Source organism: Lemur catta, chromosome 15 (genome assembly GCF_020740605.2).
Source record: "Lemur catta isolate mLemCat1 chromosome 15, mLemCat1.pri, whole genome shotgun sequence".
NCBI classification, from domain to species: Eukaryota; Metazoa; Chordata; class Mammalia; order Primates; family Lemuridae; genus Lemur; species Lemur catta.
In genome coordinates this window covers 18,870,397-18,888,978 of record NC_059142.1, presented here as the reverse complement: position 1 = coordinate 18,888,978, position 18,582 = coordinate 18,870,397, and the positions used below count along the sequence as shown (strand labels likewise).

General features: G+C 52.5%; 1 protein-coding gene across 9 annotated transcripts in view; it reads right to left on the bottom strand.

Moving 5' to 3' along the window:
* The window catches only part of MYO18A (myosin XVIIIA), a 92,386-nt gene extending 75,048 nt beyond the window's left edge, over positions 1-17,338 (bottom strand). For 5 of the 9 annotated variants that reach the window (XM_045525320.1, XM_045525322.1, XM_045525312.1 and 2 more), the window contains exons 1-2: positions 17,237-17,337; positions 6,735-7,814 (exon numbers count right to left, since the gene is read on the bottom strand). In XM_045525320.1, coding sequence (XP_045381276.1) covers positions 6,735-7,733 — 999 coding nt within the window. In that variant the 5' untranslated portion in view covers positions 7,734-7,814; positions 17,237-17,337. Of the gene's footprint in view, positions 1-6,734; positions 7,815-17,236 lie in introns of all 9 variants that reach the window. The other 4 variants (XR_006728796.1, XM_045525321.1, XM_045525319.1 and 1 more) reach the window with 2 other exon arrangements.
* Between the last annotated feature and the right edge of the window lie 1,244 nt (positions 17,339-18,582).

Genomic DNA, 18,582 nt, shown 5'->3' with positions numbered 1-18,582 from the left:
AAATCTTAACCAGATCAATCGAACACCACTTAGGGAGCACATACGTGCTACACACCGTCCTGGGTGCCGTACAGATAACGCTGGGCAAATACCCTACATTCCTCCCTGACCCAGAGTCTGTGCAAGCGATGGACTGCGTCGTGCCAGGGCAGAATGCCATGCCCTGATTCTGAGGAACATATGGCGAGAGATTAAGGGAGACAGAGTCGTGACCCAGGTCTAAGGAAATAGTTTCCCGACCAAACTAGAGCCCACAACTGAAAAAATAAGCTTTGCTGACACTGTCCCCTGTATTTAACAGAACAGAAGCTGATGCCAAACACCATGAGGGACCCTAGAGTTGGCTCCCCCCACCCAGCAGCACAGCAGGGGTGGGGGGCCATGAAGACACCACCCCTTCACGGTGCCTTCCTGGCGTGGGGGCACCCACAGTGCTGCTGGATGTCCGGGCACATCCATACCCGCTGCCCGGACTGACAGTGGAGGCGCCAGGCGGCCTGCCCAGGCAGCAGGGGAGCCCCCGCTGTCCCCCCAGATGCTGCTCTCCACCCCAGGCTGCCGTGGGGAGATCCTAGCAGCTTAGTGCAGTGGGGTGGCAGGAGCCCTGCTGGCAGGCAGAGCGCGTGCTTGTGGTTTCTGGGAAACGCTGTAGAGATTTGCAGCATATTTAAAATACTTGTGTTCCCACCCACCACCCACCCCCCTTCACCCTACTCCCCACCCACCCCCAGTCAGGGTGTTTGCATATCTGGTATTTTCTGGAATCATTTCAATGTAAATAAGAGAGATTACAAGAGAGCAGAGGGCAGGGTTGCTGGGGGTGTCAGGGCAGGCAGGAACCGGGGCAGGCTACCTTTAAGACCCTGCCCCCACGCTCGGGCTCCAAGCTGCGCCTGCAAAAACACCCAATGACCATGATATGTACCCACACCCGGTTCAATGTGGCCTGGGCACTGTGCCCTCCACCCACGGGCTGGGTGGCCGGGGCACTCTGGAGCTGCTGTTTGTTTAGCATCTCACGGGGAAGAAGGCAGAACGGTGCCTCCAAGGAAAGGGAAGGAGACCTGGCAGGACACAAATGACCTAGTCTACCTGCTGATCCCGTGCACCCCACTAATCCATCATCAGTAACCCTTCAAGATGCTCCCAAAGACCTTTCACTTACTACTTCTTGTGCCCTTGGCACTTGCCCACTGGCCCCTCATTGTTACCAAAAAGACTTAGTTTGAGTTCCACACTGAGCCCCCAAGCCGGGACTCTCACATGGTGAGACTCCCTGATGCCAGAAGCTTTGGCACAAAATGAAGTAAAAATTTCCTGTTTAAAAAAAAAAAAAAAAAACAGAAACAAAAAAACCCTTCAAAGATCACTTGGAGTAAAATTAGGAACAGAAGCATTCTTGAACACTAAGCCTGGGCAGCACCCAGCTGCTCGACCAGCACACGAAGCCCCTAGGAAAGCCCAGTGCTCAACCGGGCAGACCCGGAGGCAGCACAACTTCGAGTCTCCCCTTGGAATCCTGACAGCAGCAGGTGCCCTGGAGACAAGGCTGGTAAGGCTCACACAGTTCCCACCCAGGGGTCTAGGCCAGGGTTTCCGCTACAGCAAAGGGGGCTCTCCTGCCCTGCTCCCAGATGCAGGCCCCCCTGACCGGCCACTGGTGACCAAGCCTGCAGGCCTGAGATGCTGGGCTCTAATCGGCTGGAAAAGGACAGGGAGCACCCAGTGTCCCATCTCTTCAGCTGGCTGTCTTTAAGGCTACAGCTATAGAGAATGTTGAGACAAAAGCATCAGGAGTTCCCATTGGACAGAAAATCAAGAGCAAGGACAGGAGAGCACTAGGATGGATTAAGAAAGGTGCAAAATTATCTTCCCCAGATGGCTTGAGAGACTAGGCAGAGGGAAGGGAAGGATACTAATCTTCCTAAGCATTTACCACCCGCTAAATTCTCACACATGTAAACTCACCTCATGTATAAACATGCTTATCTCATATAAAGACCCACAAAGTATAGTATATAGAATAAATATAGAATAAAAAGCAAATCTCCTTTTAGCCTCCAATTCTATTCTCCTTCTCAGAGATAACAAGAGTGAGCTAGTTGGGTGTGCATTCTTCTCCAACTTAACCTTCTCAAACTTGGGGAGGATAGAATAGGCCCATTTTATAGAGATCAAGGGTCACCTCCACCAGGAGGCCTCTCCTGATTGCCACCCCTTCCCCCTGGCCAAAGGTGACCATCTCTCCTTCCTGCCCCACCGCAAGCCTGCACAGACTTTGGGGATAGCAGCTACGGTGCAGGGTTGCATTTCTTTACTTAGGTCTTTGCTTCCTCAAGGAAAGATTATACTTTTTTATTTAATCCCCCAGCACCAGCACAGTGCCTGGTCCTTAAGCAAACTTCATTAAATGGTTATTGGGGGAATGAGGACACGGAGGCTCAGAAAGGTTTGGTGACTTTGGTAAAACCCAAACCCAGGTCTTTCTGGCTCTAAAGCCCATGTTCCTTCCACTGTAACATGCCCCCTCTCAGACTCTCCTGAGGGTGGAGGTGGTTTTCGTGGACATGATGACCTCTTAAGGAACCCGAAAGCCCTAAAACTTTTGACTATAAACCCTAAGGTCCAACAGGAAAAGTAACCACATCCCAGATCTCGGCAACTAGACTTGGCTGGGAAGGAGCGGTAGGCCTTCCTTTAAAATCCCCTCCCCTCCCACCACATCCTCAAAAGCTCAAGGAGGCAGTGTTTTCTGGGGAGGGCACTCATGCAGCCCAGCTCCTCTGGCTCTTGGTGGCAGGGACAACCACGCTGACCAGGGTTTAGCAGGGTGGGCTTTTCTGAACGCAGTAGAAACATTGTACATTCCCAAATGTAGGACACTCCCAGCCCCAAAGGACTGTACTTGTCCCCTGGGATGGCCCGCAGCCTTCCCCTCTCCTAGGCCCTAGTCCCCACCCTGGCCTCTACCCCTTCTCAATGGGCCTTCACTTTCCCACCTAGACTTATAGAACTGGAGGAGGAATTCTGATCCAACAGGGGTTTGCAGACCCTCACCTTTACCAACACCTCCCCTAACATCACCAGCCTCAGGAAACACTTGGCCTTTAGCAAACTTAAGAGTAACTGATCCAAATACAGATGGCCCCCAAAAACTTTCCCTGAGGAATCAAAGAAAGAACGTAGCATCTTCCCCCCAACCGGCTGGTCATACTCGACCTCTCCTCTTCCTCAGTCCCCACCGCAGTCAGTCTGAGACCACCGAGCCTGCCTCAGTCGCTCAGGTCTGAGACTTCTCTCCATCCCACTGCTTCTGCCCAAGCTCAGGCCTCCACCGGTTCCACCAGGATTACAATAGCTCCCCACAACCACCCTTGCTATACCCTAATGCAGTCTCCGGAAGCAGCCAGAGACATTTCCTAAAATCTGTTCCTATCACTTCCTGCTTAAATTGCCCTTCGGTCCAAGTTCGCACTCCCTAGCATGGCTCCCAAGGGCCTAGTGACCTGGCTCCTGCTCCTTCCTCCTACTGCTTCTCCCAACACTCCCTCCCCACACATTGTCCCCCAGCCTTATTCCCGAAATGTGTCATTCTCTCTCCAACCTCTAGGCCTTGGCATGTGTCCGTGACAGCTTTCACCTTCCTCCTGCCTTCCCCTCACTCATCTCCTCCCCAGATGTCACCTTTCGTGACCCTGCTCCCAAGACTGTACTGGAAGCCCCTCTGCTGTGCTCCCTGGCCCCTGGACTGGCCCTGCCATGGAGCTGCTCAGACAGCACGCCGTGGTCTGCTCGGGACCCTCTCTCCCATGAGATAAGAGCTCCCTGGGGCTGGGACCATGTGCCACTCACTGCTCGGTCCCAGGACCTAGTACACAGTAAGCGCTCAACAAGTGCATACTTAATGGACAGATGGGGTAAAGGATAGATGGCAGAAGACAGAACTGCTTCTCTCAGGCCTGCTGAGTGATTTCTGTCCGGCCCCGAGTCCATCCTACCACGTGGAGAGACTCACCCCTACTCCCAGTGGAACCTTATCTGGCAGCTAAAGGGCCACATGGAGAGGGTGTGAGCCAAGCGTCTAGACACACACCATGTGAGAGGGAGACCCAAGGAGCTCTCTCCCTGGGGCCTTCTGAACAGGCCATGGAGAAGAGTCGTGGGGCCTGGCCCCATACGTGCGTGGGAAGAGAACAGATGGCTAGTCAGCTCTCCAGAGCTCCCTGGGGACAGGCAACGTGTGGACACAGTTGATGGATGGCCTGACAGCAGGGTGGCCACCAGGAGCTGTCGCTATGGGGCTGCAGTCATCAGGGTACCCTGCCCAGGAGCCTGGAGGAGGGAAGACACTTTTCTTGGCGGGGAACTGGGATTAGAACTGCTGCCAAGAAAAGGAGCAGGAGTAGGAGTGGGAGGAAGAGGAGAAAGAGGCTGAGGGCACAGAAGAGGCTGCAGCTCCCCCATACCAGCTCCTGGGTCTGTCCCACGCAGCTGGAAATGCTGGGCTCACCCTGCTCCTCTCTGCTTGTGGCACGAGTCCACCCCTCCCCCAGGGGAAAAGATACAGAGCTTGTCTCAGCCTTGTGTGTCTTGTTGTCCTGCCAGATGGCTCTAGGAGATGCATGGGGATGGGGTTTTCTACTATGTCCCCTGCAGGATCCTCCAGGCTGATGCCAGGGGAAGAAGTCCTTTGGGTACCAGCTGGGCTTGCCCCATGGGGGCTAGAGTGAGTCAGCATTGCAGTGATACCAGCTGTAACTTGGAATCCACCACGGCCTCCAAAGCTAAACCATCTACTTCCCCAGGGATGGGACAGCAGCAGCTAGTTGGGAAGGAAAGGTGGCTAGGAAATGTGAGATGCCAGGATGATCCCTGTGCTGTAAAGAGAAAACTAAACAGCATCTGGGATGCCAGGCCCAGGGCCTCAGTTCAGCAGGGAGCTGGCAACAATCCCCTGGGGGATTCATTCTTTAAGAAGAAAATTCCATCTGTTAAAAGCAACGTTAGTCTGGAAGAAAGCAGACAGGCATGGCAACACTTTATGGTCACTGGTTCTGAGATAAAGACCACTCCCTTTTTCTTCCTCTTCTAAGTCGTGGCTCTCTGACTTCAGCCTAGCCTGGCGGCTCACACATAGTAGGCGCTCAATGTGCTTCTGGAACGAATGAGTCCCGGCCCTTCCCTGGATTCCACACAGGCTCCTTCCCACTCACTACTGCTCCCTGACCAGCAAAGCTGCCTAAACCAAACTTGCCCCAGTTAAAGGAAAGCCTGGAACCCAACTCCAGTGTTTCCTGCCAGAGTCTGAGCCTGCCACTCCTAGCCCCCTCCACCCAATGTGCTGCCAGGTTGAGCGGCCATCCTGAGCATCCACTTCCTCTCCCTGGGCGAAAGCTGGGAGCAGGACTCTGCCTGCTTCCTTAGCACTTCCTCCCATTTCTGATTTGGACACATCTGGCTGGTCACTTAGTGCTGCAAAGTCCTAGCCAGGCTGTGTACTGGTCAGGCTGCAAGGGCCAGATCTAGACAGTCCTAAGAGCTCACAGCTGGGAGAGAAGAATGGCCAGAGGTCAACTTGGCAGGACATTCCAAACTGATATGTAATCACCCTATCAAAAGACTCCTTGGGGTTAGAGAGCTTGAGTCCCCTTAGAGATCTGTTCCTACTGATCTGATCTAAATCTCTTCTACTCCAATGGCTTCCATTGCTCTACTGTGTAGGCAGGATAACAGTTGGGGTTCCAGGGATAGTCAGGACATACTATCTGTGCAGGTTTGATCCCTGTTGCTTTTCCTTCTTCCGGGAGAGGTAATAAAGACTCTTGGAGCCCAAGTGATCTTCACAGATCAGATCCAGTCACTCCCCTGCTTCAAACCCTTCAATGGTCCCACTTCACTGGGATAAAATCTAAACCATTATGTACAAGGTCCTCCATGAACTGGCCGCTGCTATCTCTGCAACCTCACCTGGTATTACCTTGCGCACTCAGGGGTAAGAGGAGGCTCTGGCCTGGGGTTATCTTTCCAGGAGCTAGAACCATAAGCAGCTGTACATCTCAGATGTGCCATGACGGCCCTATTTTGAAATCATTTGTCTTTTCTTTTTCTTTACCTCCAATATCTAAATAACATGGACATACTATATTTCATTGTCCGGATTCTCTCTCATGACTGGAAGTGACACACGTTAGCCTACGTGCTCCAATTTAGGGTTCAGGAAACAGGGTTCCCAAACCCCTAACCCATCCTTGAATCATGAAGCTGAACATTTTCATGGTAATCACCAACTAACCTGAGACCCCTCCTGAGGGCTTCAGAGGTGCCGCTAAAGTTCAGGCAGAACATGGCCCGGCCCAACACCCTTGAGAAAGGCATTATGCTGAATTCAGTCAAGTCAATCCAACAGACACAGAACACTGGACCAAAACATCAAACCATGAGGCCTGACTAAACTGCTGAGAACTCTACCACATTGAACCTTTGGGGACTTTCATCAGCTCCTAGACAAGGTACAGAGATAAAGGTGTGACTCCTTTAATGAGCAGCTGGCGTGGGGCACGTTCTCCTGAAGTCACTCCTCCCTGCGCGCTCAGAGAGTGGCATGGCTTCCCCACTTACACACTTGCTGGGCTCTGACCACAGCTCTTGGGTACCCCAATCACCCACCTCAGTACAACAGAAGATGCCAGCATTCCAGATCCCCGCTCACCCCTGGTACCCTGGGAAACACTCACATCAGCTGGCTCCCTGCGGGGTCCCTCGCCGCTCCGCAGCCAGCTCCGGCTCAGCTCACTGAGTTCTGGGATGGGTTGCACTTTGAGCTGTACACTGTCCCCGGACTGCCGGATCATCTCTACAATCTCATCCCTGGACTTGCTCTCCACATTGTGCCCATTAATCTCCACCAGTCGATCTCCTGGCACCAGCCCCAGGGCCAGGTCCTTGGTGCCTGCACCAGGCTCCGCAAAGTGAACTACCCGCCGATAGACCTGGCCCTCGGGGCCCCGATCCAGCATGGTTGTACGTCGCAGGGAGAAGCCAAAGTCTCCAGTGGGCCGTCGTTGCAGCTCCAGCTCCCGGAGGGCAGGAGGGGGCAGGGGCACCACAGGGGGCAGGCGCAGGTCGGCTGGGAACTTTTTAGTTACCAGCTCAGGGACTCGGGACCGGGGCCCTGGCCGAGGGATGCCTAGGCCAGGATGCTGCATCAGCTGTCCCTCTAGAGTCCTCACCTCCACCTGCGGCGATGGGGCGGCAGAGTGCTCCGAGGGGGTTGAGGTCTCTGAGGCACTCTCATCCCGGCTACGCTGGGAGAAGGAGAAGCGCTTGACAATCATCTGTGAGTTCTGCTTGGCCAGCGAGCCAAACTTGGCTGCCCGCTGCAGCACGGAGCCTCGGAAGCTGCCTTCTTCACCCTTGAGGTCATCGCTGGAGCTGGCCGTGCTCAGGTGACCTGAGTCCAGGATGATGCTGCCCCGGTTGCTGTCGGAGTCAATGTCAGTCAGGTGCAGGTCAGAGCCACTGGCCACCTTGATGGGGATGGGGTTGGAGATCTCCAGGCGGGTCTTGGATTCACGCTTGGAAGAGCGGTTCAGGTTGAAGAAGCCTCGTCGCAGGCTCATCTCCTCCAGGCTCTTTAGCTCTGCCGCTGACATCCGCTCCTTCTTCTCCTTTTTCTCCTTCTTCTCCTTCCTCCCGCCATCTTTGTCCTTGTCTTTCTTCATTAGGTTAAACATGGTGGGGGTGCTGTTTTTAGGGGTGTTACCCCCAGAGGATTATAAGTGCTTAGCACAGGGCCTCTGTGCCCCACCTTGCTGCTGCAAACAGAAACACACAGAAAAAGAAAAGTTATTCCAGCAGAGCCTCTTCCTGTATCTATAGTCTAGGTGAAACCAACTGATACAGCTGCCCCTCACTGAGCACCAGTTATGCTCCAGGTACTCTGCTTTACCCAATATTGTCCTAATTAATTTAATCCTCGTAACATTTCTGTAGGTAGGTACTATCATTACATTTTACAATCAAGGAAACTTGAGGTTCAGATAAGGCTGTAAAAGCCCAGACTTCAAAGACTGTCATTTCCTTGAATCCCTGATAGATCAAGAGTTAGGTGTGCCTGGAGGTAGCGTTTAGGAGACCTGACCTCCTGGAAAGAGGAGGCACCAAGCCAACCTGGGACCTGATTTAGGATTCAAACACAACAAAGGAAAGACACTCAGCACACTCACACCTCCCACAGCTAATGTCCACTGAGGCAGCAGACATCACATGCTGCTGGGCTCTTGTCCCTAGAGCAGCATCCTTAGGCACTACCTAACAGAAGAACCAACATGTATTTAGTGACTACCACTTGCCAGGCATGACGCCAGGCACTTTACATACACTATCTCGTTTGAACCCCACAGCATTCCTTCCAGGTACGTATCATTATCTCCAGTTTACAAATGAGAAAAAGAGACTTAGAAAATTAAGTATATGTTAGTCATCATACAGCTTATTAGTGGTGATGCTGGGATTCGATAGCAAATACCGTGTTCTTTCTAGGGTCTGGGTGCCCACAGCGAAGCAGGGAGGGAAGGAAGGGGAAGTTCCAGACAGAACAGAGAATGGACAGCTGTGAGGTGGGGGTGGGGTAGGGTCTGCTGGATAAACAGGATCCTGAAAAACTCACATCCTTTTCCCCAGACCAACACCTAAATATAGCCTCGGGAAGAAAGTTGTGGCAGCCTGAGAGAAAATCCCAGCTCCAGGGCACCGGCAACTATGGCACCAACCTCCCCCACTCCCTGCACACCCAACTGGCGATGGGACTGAGAAAAACCTGGTGTGGAGGAGTTGAGAGAGGCTTTCTTGTTCTAACCAGCAGGGAACAAGAAGTAGGCCATATCACCTAATTAGAAATTAAATGTCATTTTTTCTTTCGACAAATGTCTCTCCCTCAGAGTTTCAGACACAGGATCTATAAGCTTACCCCTTCCAGTAATGGCCTCTTGCCAGGCCCAGGACAGGCCTTTCCTCTGTGTGTACCCCCACCCCACACAACCAAGCAGGGCCCTCCAGGCTCCCCATTCCACTGAGAGGGAATCCCCCTGCCCCCCAACACAGAGACAGTGCCCAAGAAAGCATCAAGGCCAGGAACTCCCAACGGCCCCGGTACAATGGTTAATTGCTTCCCCCGTGCCCAGCACTCTGACCTATGTGGTTCCTGGTAGACCAACTCATCTCCTTTCTAGAGCAGCACTGTCCATAAGAAATATAACTTAAGTCATACATGTCATTTGCAATTTTCTAGCGGCCACACTAAAAAGGGCAAAAAGGAACAGGTGAAATTAACCTTAATTTTTTAAATTTAATTTAATTAATTTCACTTTTTGTGAGACAGGGTTTCACTCTATCACCCAGACTGGAGTGAAGTGGCACAGCTCACTGCAACCTCCAACTCCCAGGCTCAAGCGATCTTCTAGCTCCAGCCTCCTGAGTACCTGGGACTACAGCCCCTTGCCACCATGCTCAGCTAATTTTTAAATTTTTTTGTAGAGATGGGTCCCCGCTGTGTTGCCCACGCTGGTAATATTATATTTTATTTGATGTCATATATCCAAAATATTGTCATCTCAACACGTAATCTATATGAAAAATATTGAGATATTTTACATTCTCTTTCCTATATTACATCTTTGAAACCTGGTGTGTATTTTTACCCTTAGAGGACATCTCAATTCAGACTGACCATATCTCAAGTATTCAACAGCCCCATGAGCTAGTGGCTACCAGATTAGACAATGCAATTCTAGAGTACTCTTTAGTTGTAGAGCACATCGAAAGAGGCAGGAAATCTGGCCCAGCCACTAGCTCCCTGTGGGCCTAGGATGAGCCCTTTTCCCTCTCTAACCTCAGTTTCTACTTGGTAAAACAGGCTCCCTCTGAACCTGTTGGTTCTAAATGTTCCATGCACAATACCTTGAAAGATAGGAAATCTAGGCCCCAAGAGGGACACAGCCAAGGGCCTAGGCCAGCTAGGTCTGGACTGCTTTGGGGTGGAGGTGTGTCTGACAGCTGGCATCCTCTCTTCAAGGCTCTACTTTAACATGGGGAGCCTCTCTCCTACTGAATGCTGATAGGGGTGTGACATAGACCTACCACACACCAAGAAATGGGATCTTCAACTGGTTACTGCCCACCCAACCCCTCACCCACCACTACCTGCACAGTCTTAACAGAGCTGGTTTAGAAAATGACTCCAGGGGCACCTGTGAGGGGAAGGAAAAAAGAAATCCATCCTGGGGACTCAGAGGGGACAAATGAGTATCTTGGCCTCAATCTCCCACCAAAACACCCAATTCTCACTCTGCAATCCTTACCTAATCCTGGCTCTTTGCTGAGGCCTAGATAGCTGAGCAGTATCAATGGAAAATAGCCCCTAGAATTCCAGAATCTCTGGGCTCGAAAGGTCCCTGAGAAGTAATTTCATGTAAATCCCTGTCTCAGGAAAATCTTGGTCCTCAGTCATTGCAGCGAACAGGAATAAAAGTCAGTCACAGCAGCAGCACGGGAGATAGCGCTAGCCAGAATTTTTAGATTTGGTATCTAGGCCTGGATCTGCCAACAAATCGCTGGGGGACCTTGAGCCTGTCACTTTGCTTAAGGTTGGACTAGATGATCTAGGTCTTTTCTAGCTCTAAAATTCAAATATCTAAGTCTCTCACGGATGCAAGTTAGTTATTAACCTTCTCCCAACCCTGGAGCCTTTAGAGACTAAGGCCATGTCAGCCCTTCCCTCACCACTGCTGTCCTGATACTGTCATCTACATAGTTCACAAGGCACCCTTTCCCCACTGCCACCCCCATAATGGCCAGGCCTGGCTGTGGACTGAGCCACAAGTCTGGAGCTATCTGGTTCCCTGCAGCCTCCCCGTCCATGACCAGATCTATAATGCAGCTGCAGCTGCTACTGCTCCTATGTCCCTCAACCCCCATTTTCTAGAGAGCTGGGCTCCATCACCTTCTTGGAGACAGGCAAAACTAACCTATGGTGAAAAAAATCAGAACAGTGGTGTTATTTCTCAGGGGTAGGGGTGGGGATGGCATGAGAAAGGGCATGAGGGAACTTTCTAGGGTGATGTTCATGCCCTATATATTGATAGGTGTTTGGGTTGACAGGTATATGCATTTGTCAACAGTCAACAAATAGTGCACATAAGATTTGTGCATTTCATTGTGTGTAAATATTCACTCAAAAGAAAAAAAGAACTATAGACAAATATTGAACTCTGAGTTAATGACACATATACTAAAGTATTTGAGGTGAAGTATACTGATGTCTACAATTTACTTTGAGATGGATGTGTCAAAAATTTAAGAAACCTTGATGGATGGGTCAAGGGATACATACGTGAAAGTAAGGAGAGGAAAATGTTAATTGTAGAATCTAGGAGATGGAGAGTGTTCACTGAAAAATTCTTTAACTTTTCTGAATGTTTGCAGATCTTTGTGATAAAATGTGGAGAAAAATTATTTATTTATCAAGCACCTACTAAATTCAAGTGCCATAAAGCCAAATAAACCTAGTGAAAGAGCTCAGGCTTTGGATGTCAGGTAACACACCTGGAAACAAATCGAGTTAATAGCTATGCAATCTTGGACAAGTCACTAAAGGCCTCTATGCCTCCATTTCCCCATCTGTAAAATGGAGATAATAATAAATAGTACATACCACATAAAGTGTAGGAAATAAAGTACCCTTCAGACAATGCCTAGCCCCTAATAGGCCCTCAGGAATAGTACCTAATAGCAGCAGGGCACATTTTTTGCCATCTAAATGGGATCCTAAAGAGGATAATAGAGTGCACCATGACTATCAGCACAAGTGTAACTGAAGTAAGACCTTTGCATATGGAAAGAAAAGCCCAAAGAAGTGAAGGCAACCCAGTGAGCACATGGCCAAGCTGGATCACGCTAGCTGGAGTCCAGAGGCCCCATATAGTTACTGCCAAGGATACTACAGACAGGCAATTCAGATTCACAAGAAAGAATGTCCAAAAAACATGAACAAGTATTTAGCATAGACGTATACTATTTTTCACTTAACAGTTTAGTAAAAGCTATCAAGATTGATAACATCAATCAATTAGGGCATGGGAAGCAGAGAGAGTCTCATATGTGTTGGCAGGAACAAAAAATTGGTATAACCTTTCAGGAGGGCAAGTTAGTGGTATCTATGAAAATATTTATGTACATATTTGACTGGGCATTTCCACCTACAGGACATCTATAGATATATTTACACAATAAACGTGTCTAATCTTTACAGCATTCTTTATAACAGTAAGTCTAAAAAATGAATGTCCATCACTGGAGAATAGCTAAATGACAGAAAAACTGGGCAGTTAATAAAAAGAATGAGGTAGATTTGTATATATTGACCTGGAAAAGATTCTATACCATATTAAGTGAAAAAAGCAAGTTGCAGGATAATATGTAATTTTGCTAAAATTTTAAAAACCATATATGTATGTGTGAATATATACACGTATATCATGTGCAATTATTACATATGCATAGAAAAATGCATGCCCTGTGAAGGAGACTGGGATTTTAGAAAAGTCGAGCAGACTTGTGTTTGTCTATATTGTTTTAATTTTTTACAGTGAGAATATTCAGTTGATGGGGGGGTATATATTTAAGCCCAGGGGCTATGGGTAGTGGGATTATGTGTAATTTTTCTTCTACTTTTCTAGATGCTTTTTACTTCTTACAGAATGAAAAAGTTTTAATATTTACATAAAATATTTTACGTAATATATGATATATTAAACTATAAATATATAATACATAAAATATATACAACAAGCTTTTTAAAAATAGTCTGGAAAGACCCATTACAAACATATATCAGTGGTCATCTCTGGGGAGGAGGGGTAACACTTGAGTTTTCTACCTAATGCACTGCCTACTGATTCAACTTTTTTCCAGTACGTTACTTTTACGATTTTAAAGACTAAAAAAAAAAAGGAAAAAGAAAAAAGTCTTGTCAAAGTAGTAAGCCGCCCATTAACATTAAATCTGTAAACGGGGTTTGCAATCGTCAGTTTAAGAACTGCCTTCATGTCTTGAAAAAGTTTCAGTGACTTGGGGGACTTGGTTAAAATATGTTTCACTGGTGTCTTGTGGCTGTAAGTGGGGACAGATTCAAATGGGTCACCCTGCTTCTGGCAAAGTAGAAACCCCAGGAAATGGAAACTATAACGTTAGCATCCCGAGAGGAGGGCGGCCAGCCTAGGCTGCTGTGGGAGGATGCTTAGGTCAGTCCCCCACCCTCCCGCCCCCCAGACCACACTCATAAATAAATACAAAGGAAATACTTTCCCAAGAGAGCCGGCCTCTCTCCCTTGGCCTCTGACCTCCCAGAGCGGCCGTTTCCGACAGCCTCGAGGCCCCTATCTCGGCGCCGGGCCCACACCGAGCGCCGCAAAAGCGGCCAGGAGGGGTCGCGCAGCACCTGGCCCGGCCCGGCGGCCCCACGGGGAGCGGCCGCCGCCGAGCCTCCTCCCGGCCGGTTCTGCTGAGCTCCGCAGCGCCGGTGATTCACCGCCAGGTCACACGGAGCTTATCTGGCTCCAGGTGTGCTCCCTCACTGCGGCTGCACGCTTCTCACATGACATCAGCCGGCCCGCCCGCCGCAGCAGCGCGGGGAGCCGGCGGCCCTCGGCGTTTCCAGGCGGCCCGGACGGCGCAGCCGCAACCCCGCGGCGCCTCCCGCTGCGATACCGTCTCCCCCGGAACGCAGCAATCCCGCAGGTCCGGGAGAAAGGAGAGCGGGAAGGTGCCAGCTGCCCAGCCTAGTCCCCTGCCGCTCTTCCAGGTGCACTGCTCGGCCCCAAGCGGGACCTGCCGCAGCCCGCTGGGCGCTCACCCTCTTCTGTGTGACCTTGAGCAAGTCCCGTCCCCTCTCTAGGCCTCAGCTATTTCAACTCTAAAATCTCCAAGGGCCTGAGAGCTCGGACTTGACCCCAAACCTTTGCTGGAGAGGTACTCTGCTCGACCACAACTTGCAGGTCCTAATTCTGCTCTGCTTCCGACTTGCTGTGTGACCTTGAGCCCATCATCCAACATTTCTGAATACCAGAGAATAATAAAAATAATCCGTTGTATATGACGATAAAGTACCTAGCAGAGAGAAAGGGCCTTGGGCTGAGTAAAGTCATCAGTCCAACAACTCAAACCTCTGCCTGACTCTAAACTGTTCGAAAAATCAAGGGAATGTGGATAATTTACAAGCCCCACAATTCCTACCTCAGGACAAAGGGCAGGGAAGTGAGGGAGTGGGAAATGGAGGTTCACCAGGTCTGCTCCCTGCCCTCAATCCAGCTCCCACCTCTGCACCTCCCCACCCTCTAATTCAAGCTGCCTTGGAAAATGCTGGGTAGGCGGGACGCGGGGGGAGGGGGCAATGATGAAGGGGGTTGGGGGCTGCCATGTGCAGATCCTAAAGGACTCCCTTGGCCTGGCCCAAAGCAGAACTTAAAAACTCCATCAAGCCCCCATCCCAAGTCCTGTGGGAACCTGTCAGTCAGCACACAGTGGGCTGGGCTGTCCCATCCCTCCAAACCTTTAAGCTATATCAGGCCAGAGCCCCTCAGCTTTACCCAACCACACCCAAGAGAGGCCTAGGACAAGGCCTAGGGCCCAGGGCCACGACAGGACCCAGCTCACATGGATGTTCTGGTTCCCAACTGTGGCATCCACTCTGGGTAAGGGGGTCTGGCTGGGCAGACCTCTGGTTTTAAGGAGCAAGAACAGCCCTGCTGCCCTGGAGACCGGTGACACACCAAGTCCGGATCAAGGCTTCCTGAGTTCCAGCAACTCCCTGCTCCACCCCAGCAGGGTGGATTCTCCCTTTCACGTAAGCCCCAGTTCTGCCCCACCCAGTCCACATTTAGGTACCTGCCTCTGGAAGACCCCAGAGTTTTCAGGCCGAACTTCTGAAGACACATGCACCCTCAGTGAGCAGCCCCAAGCAGGGCCAGTGAAGGGAGTTCCAGGCAACTGGCTGGCTGCCCAGACTGACTGGGAGTAAGGTTGAGAGACCAGGCAGGAGTCAGAAAGGGCATCATCCACATGAGGCCCTCTCAGGAAAGTCTGGGCCACAGGAGGAAGCCCTCAGGCACATGCCCTGGCACCTGAGCCAGGCCAGGAGAGCAAACAAACCAGACACCACGGAGCTACCAGGCACCAGGTCATCAACTGTTCAAAGTCCAAAGCTCCCAAAGGAAGTGACCACCAGCCCGTGACCACTCCCACCCCCACCCTCTGACCCCACCTGCAACCCTTCTCATTCCCCTAATCCCCCCAACACAATAGCTGCCCCCAAAGCCATTGTCTTCCTGGGACTGAGGCTCCAGCCTCAATGCCCTCAACCCCAAATGGACAAGCACACCTCCACTGGAGGCTATATATAACCAGTCCTGTCAAGTCCAGAAACCAGGAGGATGTTTCCTGGAAAGCCCTCATCACAAAAGGACAGAGGGGAAGCTGAGGAGGTGGCTGGCCATTGACAAAGAGCCAGGGAGGCTTGTCAGGAAGCCAGAGACCTCAGGAGAGCAACTTTCAATATCCCCAAATAGAAAGTAGCCCCTGAACCAAAAAAGGGTGGGGAATGTTAGGCCAGACCTGTTGCCATGACAACAGGACACCAACTTGCTCAAGAAAGGGGCTCCAGATCTGGTAAGCATAAGGAAAGGCAGCTTGATTCCATGTGCTCTGGATTCCACGTCCTGCCAAGGTGCTCTTGCTCTTAATCACCCAGGTGACCTTGCCTCCCTCCCAGCTCGGCCCCAGTGCATACACACTTCCTACAGTTCACACTCCATAGGGGCACATACAAGGAAGGTCTCCTCAGCCACCACCATGCCAGGGACTTCAAGAGACAAAATGAACCCAGCAAACTAGCCCAAGTCATTGGCAAGGTGACGGGGGAAGGAAACCCAATTCTATAATTGTGGGGAATCTGAGGGCAGGAAGGCCCTAGCCAGGAGAGTCCCTCTCAGGAAGCATTCTCCCAACCGGCCCACACAAGCACAAACTAAGAGGCCAGCGCCAAACACATGCCCCCTTGGCCAAGTGACCAGGCAAAATGAGTACTGGCTTAAAAAACAAACTGACTGTCTTCCTCCCCACCCCCACCCCCCACCTCTGGCTCATTCTGGCCTCAGCCTTTCCAACTAATCAGCAGGACACATGTGCCTTGCAACAGGGTGACACCCCCACCTCCACCCCCACAATAAAGCCCCAATGTGTGGTGTGTCCCCGCAGGCCTTATCTCAACCAGGGCCACGACCCACACTCCTCAGCAGGCTAGGTACCCATCAGCGTCCCCTCAACACAGGGCACCGGCGCGGGGCAGCTAACCCTACCACCTCCCCGTCCTATTGGCGAAACAACTGGCATGACAGGTTAGCAGGGCGGGGCGTCAGGGCGGTCTCTCCTGGAGGCCTGGGGCAGGCAGGCTGTCCGACCTTCCCACACACACCCCACCCCTTTGCAGGGAAAGGTGAGGTGAGCAGCCCGTCACTGGGGACAGCCTGCACTCCCTAAGCCCCAAAGTCTGCCATTCCACCCCCACCCGCTACCCCCCCCACGCCCGTCTTCTGTCCCAAGGGGAGGGGGCGCAGGGAAGCGGGGTCTCCATTGTTTTGCCAGCTGTCTAGCAGCTGCTCCTCTGAGAGGAGCCCGCTGTCGGCCTGGCAGTGAAAGAGTGAAGGCCGCTGGGAGGGATAAAGGGCTCAGTGGAGGTGCTCGCCTTCCCCGCTGCCTTCCTCAGCGCCTCGCTCCATCGCTTTACCAGGGGGGCCTGGGCCTGGCCCCGAGAAGCCCCCACCCCCGAGGCTGCAGCCCCCACCCCGCAGCTCTGGGCCACCTCGGCTCCTCCAAGCCCCGAATCCCCCCAAACCGAGGCCACCCTGTCCTGCCGCCCCGCGCCCCACGGGCTGGCCAGAGGGGCCGGTGCTGTCCCTCCCCAGCCTTCGCCTCCCGGTCGGCCCCCGCCCCCGAGCTTCGAGCTCCTCGGCGCCGCCAGAGACCGGAGCCGGGAGTCCGGGCCGCTGCTTCCAGGGGACAGGGGAGGAGGAGGAGTCGGCGGGCCCCGCCGCCCGCCCGCCCGGCCACCCGGCCGGAGCCCGCCCCGCCGCCCCACCGGACCTGGCCCGCCACAGAGCGGCCACCCCCGCCGCCCCACACTCACCGGCAGCCGGAGCCCGCCCGGCAGGCAGCAGAAGCGGAGACGCGGCATCCAGCGGCCCCGGCCCGGTCCGGGCTGGAGCGCAGCGCGGCGCAGCGCAGCGCCGCCCCCCGCGACCGCGCGAGGCGAGCCGAAAGGGAGCTCCCTGCTGGCGGCTCCGGGGAAAAACGCCCGGCCTGTCTGGCAGCGCTCGGGCGCGCCGCCAGACGCGGGCCAGACGGGCACCGGCGCTGCCCTGGGAGACTCTGTCCGCACTGGGCTCCGAGGCCCCTCTAGCTGTGTCCGAGAGGCCTTGCCTGGAGGTCCTGTCTGCCCTGAGCACTGGAGGCTGCTGGACATGTCCAGAAGGTGCCGAGTGGCGCTGGCCAGGCCAGGCACCAGGGTCGTGATAAATATGCAGAAGAGGCTGTGTCCAAGGCAGGCACTGGACTCTGCAGGCTATGCCCAGGGTAGTGCTGTCTAGAGGAAACAGCTGAGTCTTGCTGGCCACCTCTTCCCAAGGTGGCTAGGCCCTGCTGGATGGCGCTAGCTGGCTCAGTCCAGAGCAGGTACTGCCTGCCATGTCCAAAGTGGCACTGCCAGAATGCACTCCCCAAGGTGGGAACAGGTTCCCAATGGCTTGGTCTGAGAGACCCCTGCCTAAAGTGGAGTTGCCCAAGAGGCATACCAGCGCCCAGGGACCAAGGCCATAAGTGACACTTCCTGGAGGAGTCCACCAATGCCAAGATGAACACCCTTCAGGAGCTCTTTGGAAAACAGGGTGTCCGTGGGTCCACCATACATATCAAGTGAGCTGCTCTACCCAAGAAGAGATTTTAGACTTTCTAGGAGAGGTCAAGGGGCATTCAGAGACCAGGCCTCCAAGATAGTTGCTAAGTCTTGATTTGGAGAGAAAGAGAGAAGCGGACATTTCTCTGGGCAGTGTCTATGTTGGAGTAGGGTACCCCAGAATTTGGAAGAAACTGAGTAGGGTGGTGCAGAAAAAAGGGTGTAGCAGACAATGGCAGCTGCCTCCCCAGACAGCCCAAACAGGAACTTCTCCAGGCAAAGGTGGCCCAACCCAACAGACCAGGGAAAGCTGGAGTGAGGAAGAGACTCAGAAACAGAGTTAAGAGCTAGGAGTTTAGGAGTTCCTGAGGAATAGACCATATTGGGATGAGTATTTTGGGGTTTTTTGGTTTTTTCTTTTTCTTTTTTTTTTTGGAGACAGGGTCTTGCTTTGTTGCCTGGGCATGAGGCAGTGGCATGATCATAGCTCACTGCAACCTCAAACTCCTGGGCTCAACGGATCCTCCTGCCTCAGCCTCCAGAGTAGGTGGGACTACAGTCATGTGCCAGCATGCCCAGCT